The sequence below is a fragment of the Trichomycterus rosablanca genome, chromosome 15 (genome assembly GCF_030014385.1).
Source record: "Trichomycterus rosablanca isolate fTriRos1 chromosome 15, fTriRos1.hap1, whole genome shotgun sequence".
Lineage (NCBI taxonomy): Eukaryota > Metazoa > Chordata > Actinopteri > Siluriformes > Trichomycteridae > Trichomycterus > Trichomycterus rosablanca.
This window is the reverse complement of record NC_086002.1, coordinates 32,244,532-32,259,531: the sequence shown is the minus strand read 5'-3', so window position 1 is coordinate 32,259,531 and position 15,000 is coordinate 32,244,532. Positions and strand designations below refer to the sequence as shown.

At 50.0% G+C, this 15,000-nt stretch overlaps 3 protein-coding genes across 4 annotated transcripts in view; 1 reads left to right on the top strand and 2 right to left on the bottom strand.

Annotated features, from left to right (window-relative positions):
* Window positions 1-6,452, top strand: part of vps54 (VPS54 subunit of GARP complex) — a 21,370-nt gene extending 14,918 nt beyond the window's left edge. For both annotated transcript variants that reach the window (XM_063010377.1, XM_063010376.1), the window contains exons 14-23: window positions 1,193-1,374; window positions 1,468-1,580; window positions 1,727-1,790; window positions 1,866-1,971; window positions 2,655-2,742; window positions 2,939-3,060; window positions 3,209-3,289; window positions 3,428-3,535; window positions 3,619-3,713; window positions 6,022-6,452. In XM_063010377.1, coding sequence (XP_062866447.1) covers window positions 1,193-1,374; window positions 1,468-1,580; window positions 1,727-1,790; window positions 1,866-1,971; window positions 2,655-2,742; window positions 2,939-3,060; window positions 3,209-3,289; window positions 3,428-3,535; window positions 3,619-3,713; window positions 6,022-6,127 — 1,065 coding nt within the window. In that variant the 3' untranslated portion in view covers window positions 6,128-6,452. The remainder of the gene's footprint in view (window positions 1-1,192; window positions 1,375-1,467; window positions 1,581-1,726; window positions 1,791-1,865; window positions 1,972-2,654; window positions 2,743-2,938; window positions 3,061-3,208; window positions 3,290-3,427; window positions 3,536-3,618; window positions 3,714-6,021) is intronic.
* Window positions 6,453-8,564: 2,112 nt separating this feature from the next.
* Window positions 8,565-13,036, bottom strand: c15h19orf53 (chromosome 15 C19orf53 homolog). Its single transcript, XM_063010381.1, has 3 exons — window positions 12,892-13,036; window positions 12,171-12,226; window positions 8,565-8,933 (listed from the first exon to the last, which is right to left on the bottom strand). Exons 1-3 carry the CDS (start codon window positions 12,977-12,979, stop codon window positions 8,772-8,774), a joined length of 306 nt encoding a protein of 101 aa, XP_062866451.1. The 5' UTR covers window positions 12,980-13,036; the 3' UTR covers window positions 8,565-8,771.
* A 1,038-nt stretch (window positions 13,037-14,074) lies between these two features.
* The window catches only part of si:ch211-196h16.12 (regulator of G-protein signaling 5), a 5,480-nt gene continuing 4,554 nt past the window's right edge, over window positions 14,075-15,000 (bottom strand). Inside the window, exons 3-5 of the mRNA XM_063010380.1 lie at window positions 14,999-15,000; window positions 14,724-14,887; window positions 14,075-14,414 (exon numbers count right to left, since the gene is read on the bottom strand). The exon at window positions 14,999-15,000 is cut by the window's right edge and continues 51 nt beyond it. Of these exons, the coding sequence (XP_062866450.1) occupies window positions 14,247-14,414; window positions 14,724-14,887; window positions 14,999-15,000 (334 nt within the window). The 3' untranslated portion in view covers window positions 14,075-14,246. The remainder of the gene's footprint in view (window positions 14,415-14,723; window positions 14,888-14,998) is intronic.

Sequence of the window (15,000 nt, the reverse complement as noted above, 5' to 3'; positions counted from 1 at the left end):
GGGCGGGGCAGTGAGGGAGAGGGGCGGGGCAGAGAGGGGCGGGGCAGGTGAACATGTGCAGAGACAAACTGGGAGAAGAGAAAGACGAACTGTCGGATCTAACTGGAACGCGACATCTATATCGATATACGCGATATTGTCTTATCTTATATCGCGTATGAAAATATATCGATATTTTATAAAATCTCGATATATCGCCCAGCCCTAACACACGTACACACACACACAGCAGAGAAATGCTGGATACGACCCCGAGAACACCGTCCCCACCGGGCATTTCTCTGTTGATGCCAAAGAGCTCAATTTTGGTCTCATCTGACCATATCACATTCTCCCAAGCTTTCTCTGAATCATTCAGGTGTTCGTTGGTAAACTTCAGACGGGCCTGTACATGAGCCTTCTTGAGCAGAGGGACTTTGCGGGCACTGCAGGATCTCAATCCATTACGGCGAAGTGTGTTACTAATGGTTTTCTTGGTGACTGTGCTCCCAGCTCCCTTGAGATCATTGACGAGCTCCTCCCGTGTAATTCTGGACTGACCTCACCTTTCTCAGAATCATTCTTACCCCACCAGGTGAGATCTTGCATGGAGCTCCAGAGCGAGGGCGATTGACTGTGATCTTGTATTTTTTCCATTTTCGAATGATCGCACCAACAGTGATCTCTTTCTCACCAAGGTTCTTGCTGATGGTCTTGTAGCCCATTCCAGCCTTGTGCAGGTCTACAATCTTGTCCCTGACGTCCTTTGATAGCTCTTTGGTCTTGCCCATGGTGGTGGAGAGATTTGAATGGAAGAAACTGATTCTGTGACAGGAGTCTTTTATACAGGGACAGGACTAATTTGTAGCCTCATGGGCCCATAACCGGTCTGTGGGGGTCAGAATTCTTGCTGGTTGGTAGGGGATCAAATACTTATTTCCCTTAATTAAATACAAATTAATTTATAACTTTTATTTAATGTTTTTTTTCTGGATTTTTTGTTGATATTCTGTCTCTCTCTGTTAAAATAAACCTTCCATAAAAATTATAGACTGTTCAAGTCTTTGTAAGGGGGTAAACTTACAAAATCAGCAGGAGATCAAATACTTATTTCCCCCACTATATGTATCACTCTAATTTACCCTCTCTCTCTCTCTCTCTCTCTCTCTCTCTCTCTCTCTCTCTCTCTCTGTATATATGTGTGTGTGTGTAGGACGGCTCTCTGGAGCGCCTGAGCTCGGCCGAGTTCGTGCGGGTGAGTCGGGCGGTGGAGGCCTTCGCCAAGGACACCGAGGCCCTGTGCTGCAGGAAGAGCGTCAGCCTGCAGGGGGCGCTGCAGAGCCAGGCCAACCGCTTCGTCCAGCGGTTCCACGAGGAGCGCAAGAACAAGCTCAGGTACCCACGCGCCCCGTCGGACCGTACCCGCGTCCCGGGGACACGGGGGTGCGGTCTGACCCGTCCGTCTGTGTTCGTCTGTGTGTGGTGCAGTCTGCTGCTGGACACCGAGCGCTGGAAGCAGGCCGAGGTTCCGGCAGAGTTCCAGTTCCTGGTGGACACCATCGCGGACGGACGCATCGTGCTGCCCCATCGCAAATCCGCAGGTACGGTTCGCTAAATACGTGTGAATCCCACAGAGGAAGATGATCACCACTGAGCGAGCGCACGAGACGTCCGGAACAGAACGATAGCCGCCAGAGCCGTTTCGCTTTGTTAGTTTGATCTGTTAACGATGATAATCGGTGTGCAGGTACGGAGGACAGGAAGCCGAGTGACTTCCTGGTGGTGGACGAGCAGAAGTACGCCGTGATAGGGTGAGTGTTCCTGAGCGTCGAGGTGGGCGGGGGTGCAGTAGCTGGTCCCTGACGTCCCGTTTTTCCGTGTTCCAGGACGGTGCTGCTGCTAATCCGGATGTTCCTGGAATACTGCCAGTGTGTGAACGACATCCCGTCCATCGCCACCGACATGCTGACGCGCCTCTCCGACCTCCTCAAGGTCCGTGTGTGTTTAACATCGTCCCGTTAACTGAGCAGCGTATCGATTCTAACGATGTGGCCATAACATTAAAACCACCTCCACTTACCATATAGAAGCACTTTGTAGTTCTACAATTACTGACTGTAGTCCATCTGTTTCACCCGGTTCTTCAATGGTCAGGACCCCCCCCCACAGAGCAGGTATTATTTAGGTGCTGGATGATTCTCAGCACTGCACTGACACTGACATGGTGCTGGTGTGTTAGTGTGTGTTGTGCTGGTACGAGTGGATCCAAACGCCTCACTGTCACTGCTGGACTGAGAATCGTCCACCAACCAAAAAGGTCTAGAAGACGACCGACTCGAACAGCAGCGATAGATGAGATGAGCGATCGTCTCTGACTTTACATCTACTAGGTAGGAGCGTCTAATAGAGTGGACAGTGAGTGGACACGCATTCCAGCACAACACACACTAACACACCAGCACCATGTCAGTGTCAGTGCAGCGCTGAGAATCATCCAGCACCTAAATAATACCTGCTCTGTGGGGGGTCCTGAGCATCGAAGAACAGCATGTAGAGAAACAGACGGACTACAGTCAGTAATTGTAGAACTACGAAGTACGGAGTGTAGAAACAAGGAGGTGGTTGTTAACAAGGGACGCCTCGGCTGACCGACCGCTTGTCTTCTCTCCGTCCAGCACTTCAACTCGCGGAGCTGTCAGCTGGTGCTCGGCGCCGGGGCCCTGCAGGTGGTGGGACTGAAGACCATCACCACCAAGAACCTAGGTAACGCCTCGGCTCACTCGGCGCGGGGTCAGCGGGGAGGGCGGCGGTGCAGTGGGTACCGACCGGGCGCATGGGAAAACCTCACCGAGGAAAGACGATCACCGCCGAGCGAGCGGACGAGACGTCCAGAACAAAACGTCGCCGGTCGAGTGCTTCAGCGGGCGGTTCTGACTCTCTTCCCGCTTTGCGTCCTCAGCTCTGGTGTCTCGCTGCCTGCAGCTGGTCGTTCACTACATCCCGGTCATCCGCGCCCACTTCGAGACCAAACTGCAGCCCAAGCAGTACAGCATCCTGCGCCACTTCCACCACATCACCAAGGTGAACACACACACATCATTTCGGAGGTTTTCGGTATGGTTATCGCATCCTCACTGGTTCCAGAAATGCTGTGTCATATCCGATTCCCGTGTCCTATAGCGTACGGAGAGCAACTTCACTGTGTGTGTGTGTGTGTGTGTGTGTGTAGGACTACAACGACCACATCGCCGAGATCTCGGCCAAGCTGGTGGCCATCATGGACGGTCTCTTCGAGAAAGCATTAACCAAGGTGTGAGCTCTGACCCACTGCAACCCTGACCAGAACCCCTGATAAAGCGAGTGATTAACGGTGTTCAGTGTTTGTAAGGTGATGCTTTATTGATTAGAGCTTTGATGTGTGTGTGTGTGTGTGTGTGTGCGCGCGCAGTATGAAGTGAAGGCCCCGATGCCGTCGCTCTGTTTCCGGAACATTTGCAAGCAGATGGCCAAAATGCACGAGGCCATCTCCGAGCTTCTACCCGAGGAACAAACCCAGGTGTGACCCCCCCCCCACACACACACACACACACGTCCAGAAATCTGCACATTACACAAGCGCCTGTTCTTTATTTTCCTCAGATGCTGTTCTTGAGGATCAACGGCAGCTTTAAGCTCCACCTGAAGAGGCAGCTGGCACGGCTGGGCGTGGTCAACGACGGCGGCCCGCAGCACGGGTAAGAACCGCTTCCTTTCTCTCTAACGCAAACCGGCTGCGTCTGAGGGAGGGAGGGACGATGGAACGAGTTCCTTGTTCAAACCGACCGGATTCGGATTGGCTGTGCCTGAGGGAGGGAGGGAGGGAGGGTCGAACAGGTTCCTTATTAAAACTGACCACATTCGGATTGGCTGTGTCTGAGGGAGGGAGGGTCGAACAGGTTCCTTATTAAAACTGACCACATTCGGATTGGCTGTGTCTGAGGGAGGGAGGGTCGAACAGGTTCCTTATTAAAACTGACCACATTCGGATTGGCTGCGTCTGAGGGAGGGAGGGTCGAACAGGTTCCTTATTAAAACTGACCACATTCGGATTGGCTGCGTCTGAGGGAGGGAGGGTCGAACGGGTTCCTTATTAAAACTGACCACATTCGGATTGGCTGCGTCTGAGGGAGGGAGATCGAACGGGTTCCTTATTAAAACTGACCACATTCGGATTGGCTGCGTCTGAGGGAGGGAGGGTCGAACGGGTTCCTTATTAAAACTGACCACATTCGGATTGGCTGCGTCTGAGGGAGGGAGGGTCGAACAGGTTCCTTATTAAAACTGACCACATTCGGATTGGCTGCGTCTGAGGGAGGGAGGGTCGAACGGGTTCCTTATTAAAACTGACCACATTCGGATTGGCTGCGTCTGAGGGAGGGAGATCGAACGGGTTCCTTATTAAAACTGACCACATTCGGATTGGCTGCGTCTGAGGGAGGGAGGGTCGAACGGGTTCCTTATTAAAACTGACCACATTCGGATTGGCTGCGTCTGAGGGAGGGAGGGTCGAACGGGTTCCTTACTAAAACTGACCGGATTCGGATTGGCTGTGTCTAAGGGAGGGAGGGTCGAACAGGTTCCTTATTAAAACTGACCACATTCAGATTGGCTATGCCTGAGGGAGGAAGGGTCGAATGGGTTCCTCCTTAAAACTGAAACTGACCGGATTCTGATTGGCTGTGCCTGAGGGAGGAAGGGTCGAACGGGTTCCTCCTTAAAACTGAAACTGACCACATTCGGATTGGCTGTGCCTGAGGGAGGAAGGGTCGAACGGGTTCCTTATTAAAACTGACCGGATTCTGATTGGCTGTGCCTGAGGGAGGAAGGGTCGAACGGGTTCCTCCTTAAAGCTGAAACTGACCGGATTCTGATTGGCTGTGCCTGAGGGAGGAAGGGTCGAACGGGTTCCTCCTTAAAACTGAAACTGACCGGATTCTGACTGGCTGCAGCTAAGGGAGGAAGGGACAGTTGATTGGGTTCCTTATTAAAACTGACCACATTCAGATTGGCTGTGCCTGAGGGAGGAGGGGTTGAACGGGTTCCTTATTGAAATTAAAACTGAACAGATTCGGATGGGCTGCGTCTGAGGGAGGGAGGGAGGGAGGGAGGGAGGGACGGACGTTCAAACGGGTTCCTCATTGAAACTGACCAGAGTAGGATTGGCTGTGTCTGAGGGACAGCGGGAGGGACGAACGGGTTCCTCCTTAAACCTGAAACTGACCGGATTCGGATTGGCTGCGTCTGAGGGAGGGAGGGACGAACAGGTTCCTTATTAAAACTGACCACATTCGGATTGGCTGTGCCTGAGGGAGGAGGGGTTGAACGGGTTCCTTATTGAAATTAAAACTGAACAGATTCGGATGGGCTGCGTCTGAGGGAGGGAGGGAGGGACGGACGTTCAAACGGGTTCCTCATTGAAACTGACCAGAGTAGGATTGGCTGTGTCTGAGGGACAGCGGGAGGGACGAACGGGTTCCTCCTTAAACCTGAAACTGACCGGATTCGGATTGGCTGCGTCTGAGGGAGGGAGGGACGAACAGGTTCCTTATTAAAACTGACCACATTCGGATTGGCTGTGCCTGAGGGAGGAGGGGTTGAACGGGTTCCTTATTGAAATTAAAACTGAACAGATTCGGATGGGCTGCGTCTGAGGGAGGGAGGGAGGTTTGGGACGGACGTTCAAACGGGTTCCTCATTGAAACTGACCAGAGTAGGATTGGCTGTGTCTGAGGGACAGCGGGAGGGACGAACGGGTTCCTCCTTAAACCTGAAACTGACCGGATTCGGATTGGCTGCGTCTGAGGGAGGGAGGGACGAACAGGTTCCTTATTAAAACTGACCACATTCGGATTGGCTGTGCCTGAGGGAGGGTGATTTAAACGGGTTCCTCTGCTGGCTGGTGGAGGCGCCTGCATGATGGTTCGGCTCTCTGAGAGACTCTACCGGCAGGAGGGAAAACAGTTTAGGGAAGTTCACTGTGGTGACCTGGGCTTCCTCCTGCAGGTTGATGGTGGTGGACGTGGCCTTCTACACGGAGAACATCCAGGCTCTTCGCTCCCTCGAGCGCTTGGACTTGAACATGCCCGAGATCTGGGAGCAGAAGAGGTGATGACGGACCGCCGGGCTGACCGGTCGCCATGACGACACTCACTCGGGTCAGGGACCACACGTCGTCCTCGGGAGGCGTGGCCTCGGTTTCCGGTCGACCGATCGGGATGGGCGTATTGGATTTGAAGCTCGGTGCCTCCTCGTGTGCTGTGGGTTCAGCACGGATCTTCACTCGTGTGCAATTCTGTCCCATCATTATTATTATGATTATTATTGATACTGTTTAATGAAACTGAGTAAATTATGATTGATTTTTTCGTTTGATGTTTGTATATAAAGGTATTTTTCGGGGCGCGATCAAGAAATAATAAAACGATTATTACTTATTTTCTTCTGGATGATTTTGACCGGAGGTTTTTTATCCTGGTGTGCGGATTAAAATCAGATTTGGCACCTTTTTGGGCGTTTGGACTTCCAGTATTTTCACAACAAGGGGGGCGGGAGACGCGGGAGACCTATGATGGTTCTACGACTTTACACTATACACTATATGGACAAAAGTATTTGGACTCCCCCCCCCCCCCCCCTGCTGATTAAACTGACTGGATTGGCTGTGTCTGAGGGAGGGAGAGTCGAACAGGTTCCTTATTGAAACTGACAGGATTTGTATAGGCTACATGTCTGAGGGAGGGAGGGTCGAACAGGTTCCTCTTTGAAACTGACCAAATTTGGATTGGCTGCGTCTGAGGGAGGGAGGGTCGAGCGGGTTCCGCATTGAAATTTACCAAATTTGGATTGGCTATGTCTGAGGGAGGGAGGGTCGAACAGGTTCCTCTTTGAAACTGACCAAATTCGGATTGGCTGTGTCGGAGGGAGGGCGGGTCGGACAGGTTCCTTCTTGAAACTGACAGTATTTGTATAGGCTGTGTCTGAGGGAGGGAGGGTCGTATAGGCTGTGTCTGAGGGAGGGAGGGTCGTATAGGCTGTGTCTGAGGGAGGGAGGGAGGGTCGTATAGGCTGTGTCTGAGGGAGGGAGGGAGGGAGGGAGGGTCGTATAGGCTGTGTCTGAGGGAGGGAGGGAGGGTCGTATAGGCTGTGTCTGAGGGAGGGAGGGTCGTATAGGCTGTGTCTGAGGGAGGGAGGGAGGGAGGGTCGTATAGGCTGTGTCTGAGGGAGGGAGGGAGGGAGGGTCGTATAGGCTGTGTCTGAGGGAGGGAGGGAGGGTCGTATAGGCTGTGTCTGAGGGAGGGAGGGAGGGTCGTATAGGCTGTGTCTGAGGGAGGGAGGGAGGGAGGGTCGAACAGGTTCCTTATTGAAACTGACAGGATTTGTATAGGCTGTGTCTGAGGGAGGGAGGGTCGTAGAGGCTGTGTCTGAGGGAGGGAGGGTCGTATAGGCTGTGTCTGAGGGAGGGAGGGAGGGTCGTATAGGCTGTGTCTGAGGGAGGGAGGGAGGGTCGTATAGGCTGTGTCTGAGGGAGGTAGGGAGGGTCGTATAGGCTGTGTGAGGGAGGGAGGGTCGTATAGGCTGTGTCTCAGGGAGGGAGGGTCGTATAGGCTGTGTCTGAGGGAGGGAGGGTCGTATAGGCTGTGTCTGAGGGAGGGTGTCTGAGGGAGGGAGGGAGGGTCGAACAGGTTCCTTATTGAAACTGACAGGATTTGTATAGGCTGTGTCTGAGGGAGGGAGGGTCGAACAGGTTCCTCTTTGAAACTGACCAAATTCGGATTGGCTGTGTCGGAGGGAGGGAGGGTCGAGCGGGTTCCGCATTGAAACTGACCAAATTCGGATTGGCTGTGTCGGAGGGAGGGAGGGTCGGACAGGTTCCTTGTTGAAACTGACCACATTTGGATTGGCTGCATCTGAGGGAGGGAGGGTCGAGCGGGTTCCGCATTGAAACTGACCAAATTCGGATTGGCTGTGTCGGAGGGAGGGAGGGTCGGACAGGTTCCTTGTTGAAACTGACCACATTTGGATTGGCTGCATCTGAGGGAGGGAGGATTGAACGGGTTCCTCATTGAACCTGAAACTAACCGGATTGGCTGCGTCTGAGGAAGGGAGGGTCGAACGGGTTCATTGAAACTGACAGGATTTGTCTAGGCTACACGTCTGAGGGAGGAAGGGTCGAACAGGTTCCTCATTATAACTGACTGAATTCGGATCGGTTGCGTCTGAGGACTGAAACTGACCGGAATAAATCAACCATGTAAAGGGCAATAATATGCTTCCAAGTGGGCAGCAGTTTAGGGAAGGCCCTTTCCTGTTCCAGCATGAACCCGAGTGTCGACATCAGCCCTCGGCCGTACACACGCCCGCCTGTCTGAACGGGCACAAATTCCCACACACGGACCCACTTCGATATTAAAGTCTTGCGAGAGGCCGTCTAGCTGACCGCTCATGCTCATGTCCCAATACTTTTGGCCGTATAGTGTTCAAGGATACGGGATGAAAACGTGTGATTTTTTTGTGTGCACTTGAAATAAAACGTGAACACGAAACACTCCGAGTTCCTTTTGTTTTAATACAGCAATCTGATCACACTGTGGTTTACAAGGTGTAACGGTGAATGTACACGTTTCAGGGGCCGGGTGCAAGTGGTAGAGGGTCCCAGGACCCAAGTTTTACTCAATCGTCCGCAGCCTGCAGGTGGCGCTAAACTAGACCAGACGAGACGAGCTGCACAGGGTGCGAATAAAGGGCGCGGGCCGCTATTTGGAGGAAGCCGCGGCGGCGGCGGCGGCGCCGCCCGCCCCCCCCTTCCCTCCTTTCCCCTGGGGGGTCTTGAGCACGCTGAGCTTCTTGTGCAGCTTCCCGCTGGCTTTCTGCAACACCTCCTCTTCGATCTTGTTCCTGATGGCCACCTCCAGACCCTGAAACCACACCGACAGTCACACGCACAGTCTGTAAATTAGTCATATCTAGGGGTGGGTATCGCCACTCATTTCCTGGATCGATTCGATTCCGATTCACAAGGCCCCGATTCGATTCAGATTCAACACATTTGGGCATATTTGAGTTACATTAACAGGTTTTGTTTAAATATGTACAGATGTACAGAGAACGAACGTGATAGTTGTACAAAGAACGCTCATTATTAAAAATATTTGTGTTTACATGAATAATTAATCTAAAACAGAAAACAGTAACGAATTTTTTTTTTTATTATTTTATATGTCTGACACGCTACAACAGTGTACGTGTAATGTAAACATACGCCTGGCTGTTGCACAGCTTATGCCAAGTTCACACTACACGACTTTCTGATTTGCCGGGTCGCTGTACGGTTCACACTGCACGACTCCTAGGCGATGGGTTTCACACTACACCATCTATCACCAACTGGAATCGCAGGCGAGCTCCTCTGCTCTCCCAAACTACGTTCCGTCACGAAAACACACGTGAGACGTGACGAGGGGTTTAACGATACCACGTCCAAAATACACGTCAACAAGTAGCGAGCGATCAAAGTTTGTGCGCTGGTGTGCAGCGTAAAATCAAGGAGAAAAATAAATGAATCCGAGTGGATCTGGCAACGCGAGCAGCATGGCTCGTTCTGTAGTGAGTTGGAGGTTATTAAAGCAATAAGCCACGAGAGGCCGTGCGTTACTGTGATTTTAGCACGGGGACGACGTTTTTGGCACGACGCGAAGCGGAGCGCCTAAAACTTCTTTCCCCGTGCTAAAATCATAACAGTAACGCACGGTCTCGAGTGGCTTATTGCTTTTATAAAACGGCGGTCAACATAAAATATAATAAATACAACAATGTTTAATTCATAAATGTATTTATCGTGTATAAACTTACAATAAAGCGTTCTTCCGCGACGCAAAATAGTTCGATTAACAGTGTTGCTAGGCAACATGAGGGCGAAAATAACATTAACTTTTGTATTCAGTGGCGTATTAATATGGAATGATGTGAGGCGGTCATAGGTGTGCGTTTATCGGGGATTTTACAACGGCTTCGAACGCGGCTCAGCCAATCAGATTTTAGGACCGGAACTATCCGTTTTATAATAAATACTTTGTTTTGTAGAGAACGATCAGGTCAGAAATACTGTAAAACTCGTGTGTGTGCTGATGTATTCTGATAGAAACTATATTACGCCCCTGCCCCACCTGTTTACAACCTCTCCCCTGTGTTTCCCCTCGCTGTTTCACACACTGATTGAGAGCCGAGTTTTGATCGCCGAGCGAACACCGAGTTCCTCCCGAACCGGTAAATCTAGCGCCGACCCTTCGCCGAGCGAAAATCAGTGCGGAAATCGTGTAGTGTGAACCAGGCGTTACTTCAGCTTCTGCCGTGCTGAACTGATGTGCAGGTCAGATCTCGTTGCGCGGCTGGTCACGCGAGATTAAAGGGGGTAACAGATTTCCGTGAACACCGTGAAAAGGGGCTCATGTTCAAGATCGATCTCGCGTTTATATGAATCGATATCGGATCATTCAAATAAAGATCGATTCGGATCGAAACATCGATTTTATAAACCCACCCCTAGTCATATCCCATTCCCCAGTCAATCTGAGTGGACGCCGAGTGGACACAGAGTGGTTATGTGGGGCAGATTTAAAACCCCCATCGATCTGTAAGGACCTGGAGAGGATCTGTCATGACGGACGGGGTAAACCGCCTAAATCCAAGTGTCGTTTAACGTCGACGTGCCTCCTCGTTCCGTGTTAAGTGAATTCCCCTGCCCATAAATAAGAGCAGTTTGACCACACCCAATCAAAGTGGACGGTCAGACCAATTTAGGGGCCACAAACATTATATATATATACATACAGGGGTTGGACAAAATAACTGAAACACCTGATTTTAGACCACAATAATTTATTAGTATGGTGTAGGGCCTCCTTTTGCGGCCAATACAGCGTCAATTCGTCTTGGAAATGACATATACAAGTCCTGCACAGTGGTCAGAGGGATTTTAAGCCATTCTTCTTGCAGGATAGTGGCCAGGTCACTACGTGATGCTGGTGGAGGAAAACGTTTCCTGACTCGCTTCTCCAAAACACCCCAAAGTGGCTCAATAATATTTAGATCTGGTGACTGTGCAGGCCATGGGAGATGTTCAACTTCACTTTCATGTTCATCAAACCAATCTTTCACCAGTCTTGCTGTGTGTATTGGTGCATTGTCATCCTGATACACGGCACCGCCATTGGATGCACATGGTCCTCCAGAACGGTTCGGTAGTCCTTGGCAGTGACGCGCCCATCTAGCACAAGTATTGGGCCAAGGGAATGCCATGATATGGCAGCCCAAACCATCACTGATCCACCCCCATGCTTCACTCTGGGCATGCAACAGTCTGGGTGGTACGCTTCTTTGGGGCTTCTCCACACCGTAACTCTCCCGGATGTGGGGAAAACAGTAAAGGTGGACTCATCAGAGAACAATACATGTTTCACAATGTCCACAGCCCAAGATTTGCGCTCCTTGCACCATTGAAACCGACGTTTGGCATTGGCACGAGTGACCGAAGGTTTGGCTATAGCAGCCCGGCCGTGTATATCGACCCTGTGGAGCTCCCGACGGACAGTTCTGGTGGAAACAGGAGAGTCGAGGTGCACATTTAATTCTGCCGTGATTTGGGCAGCCGTGGTTTTATGTTTTTTGGATACAATCCGGGTTAGCACCCGAACATCCCTTTCAGACAGCTTCCTCTTGCGTCCACAGTTAATCCTGTTGGATGTGGTTTGTCCTTCTTGGTGGTATGCTGACATTACCCTGGATACCGTGGCTCTTGATACATCACAAAGACTTGCTGTCTTGGTCACAGATGCGCCAGCAAGACGTGCACCAACAATTTGTCCTCTTTTGAACTCTGGTATGTCACCCATAATGTTGTGTGCATTACAATATTTTGAGCAAAACTGTGCTCTTACCCTGCTAATTGAACCTTCACACTCTGCTCTTACTGGTGCAATGTGCAATTAATGAAGATTGGCCACCAGACTGGTCCAATTTAGCCATGAAACCTCCCACACTAAAATGACAGGTGTTTCAGTTATTTTGTCCAACCCCTGTATATTCATTAGCAAAACCAGTTGAACGTTTTGTAGCTAGAATGCACAATAAAAGTCTGTGCGAGTGCAGAAACGTACCTTCTTCAGTTTCTGTTGATGAACCACCGCCGCCTTCTTGGGGGCGATGATCCTCCCTGCGGAAACACCAGAGCAATAAAACATCCCATCGTGCTTTGCACCAAGTCTAAAAATGAGTATCGGAGCTGCATAATCGGCGAGTACGGGCGCTAGACCGGCCCGCCTGCGTATCGGACATCCCGTCAAAAACCGTCGTAGAAAGGAAAAATCCGCCCCGTCTCGAGGTTCTTCAGGGATCAGTAGCCGATTTATCCGTCGAATGCCAACGTAAACAACCACTGAATGTGGGAGATCACGGATTTAAAGCGGTAACACATAAACACGGTGTTTCAATTTATCGTTTGCAAGGAATACGTAGCAAGGAATGCATTTCGTGAAACCGTGGATCGTGATCAATTGTGTATCGTGAAGTATCGCGGTGATGATGTTCGTATCACATCGCCCGGCTCTACACTACTTAACACTGAGACATTAATACACGTCTTAGTTTCATAAAAATAAACCCAAATATCTAATAAAATATGCTAACTTATTAAGATTTACATTTATATTTAATAATAATGCCTAATTTATTAATTCATGTGTTAGTCAGTATTCGTTGATAAACACACACACGCACTAGTATTAGCATTGCGTGCTAAGCTAACCGCTCGCAGACCTAGCTTTTACCTAAAACGCTTCATTTATTATTCACCAAAACGATCATTTATACATAATTTACCTCCTTTCTTCGGTCCCTTCTGTTTATTAGGAGGTTTTTTGCCTCCGCCGGGTTTCTGCGCTTTAAACTTCTGTTTTCCCTGAGCCATTTTTCACTACCGTTAGCTCACAGCAACTAGCAACGCTGCGCACTTGCGTACTAACGAGTATGCACGGATGGAGCGTTGCTATGGGTTACTACGGTGAGTTTAGTACATACTAGCTAGTATAGAAGTGCGCGAGTACGAATAGCAGAACGCACAAATAAAAGTCTCTAAATAATCTGATAGTTTTCGTTTTTTTGTTGTTTTTTTGGTGATTAAAGATGCATGAGGGAACATTTTGTCTTCAATGGGAACTAAAATAGCTGATTAATAACATAAAACAGCAGAAATACAACACTAGACAATGTAAACAAACCGGCTAAGTTCTGTTTTCAGTCACAAAACGCTCTTGATTTGATTCAACAGTTTAAAAATCTTTTATTTTACTGCATTTAACTTGTTTGTCAGATATTTCCATCTGAGATGAGCATGTTTCTGCATAAAATTAAAGTATTACACTGTAGTACACTTTCAGGTTGCATTTTTCGAAGCAGCGGTCGACTGCGTTAGGTGACGCCGGTTTTCCGAAGCAATCTGACTCGGTGTAATATTAAACTGTTTATCACAGTCGTGTGGTTCTGTCTGAGGGCTCGAAGGTCACGATCCTGCCCTGCATGGACCGAGATTACTCCGGATTCTCTGAATCTTTTCACCATATTATGTACGGTAGACGGTAAAAGCGTATTTGCATTGTGAATTGTATTTATTAAGCTATTCCTTTCCTTTCATACCTGATCGTGATTCACTCACCTGCTACCAGTTCACCTGTTTACTGTGGAACATTAAAAAAAAATAACTGTAGCTTAAATATTCAATATTAAATATCAACTTTTTACTAACAAAAAACCTGTGGGTTTGTATAAATACTGGTAGCAACAGGTGAGTTCCAAACACCTGGACGTAACACTAACTGTTCCCTACAATTGTACTCTGTGTTATTTAGTACTATTTAATTCCTGGACTTTAAGACTCATGATTTGCACTGGGCGGCACAGTGGTGGATCGAGTAGCTCAGACCCAGTGTGACCCTGACCAGGATGAAATGATAGTAAAACAAACAATGAATGAATAAATGAATGAAAGCACTGATCATGTGACACGTCTCTTTATTGAAGCGAAAACATTCAGCCTAAACGTCCAAGCGAAATAAAATTCTACCTTCATTCGTCACCGGTTCTGCTTCTTCATGTTTAATTAAAGCTATCGCAGCGGGACCATGCTACACCGCTAATGCTAACTAGCGTGCGTGTGGAACGGGGCGGCGTCCTCTCTCTCACGCCGCTCTGACGCCGCTCTGGCAGAAGGGCGAGCGCAGGAAGCGAGGGAACGAGTCCTTGGCCATCAGGGTGAAGATGCGGCGCTGAGCCTCGGCGAAGGTGTCGCCGGCCGGCGCGTCCATCCCTCCGGTCAGCGCCTCGCGCGTCTCGCCGTCCAGGTTCACCTGCAAACGCAAAAGCACAGGTCCACAGGTGAGGCCACGCCCTCTTATTGTAGCAAAAGTAAGTATTGGGACACCCAAATTGGAATGGACGGTCCAATTAGCTCACTGTAAGGTGTCCAGCCACATGTCTTAATAGGACTGAACAGGCAGAAATCCCCACAGGCACACTCCAAACTCCTCCTACCCTACTAATGCCCATGATTTTGGAATGGAGCATCTATTAAGCTCACTGTAAGGTGTCCGGATAAGTTCGGCCACACCCCAGAGACCAAACCAAAGTCCCCCTCCCCACCCAGCGCCTCCTCGTACCTCCTGAGGGGCGTCGGCGTTGACGAACCGGGCGTAGATGCTCTGGGCCTTGGTGGCGAGTTTGGTCTCGGGCGTCCTCTTGTACTCCTCGCAGTCGAGCCAGAAGGCCAGGTTCTCCTCACTGAACTCGGAGCGCAGGAACCAGCGGAACTCCTCCAGACCCGCTGAGGAGGAACACACACACAGAGAAGGGACGGGGCGTGAGGGGCGTGAGGGACTACTACTGAACGTGCACAAATCCCCACAGACATACTTCTAATCCTTACGATTCTTACTT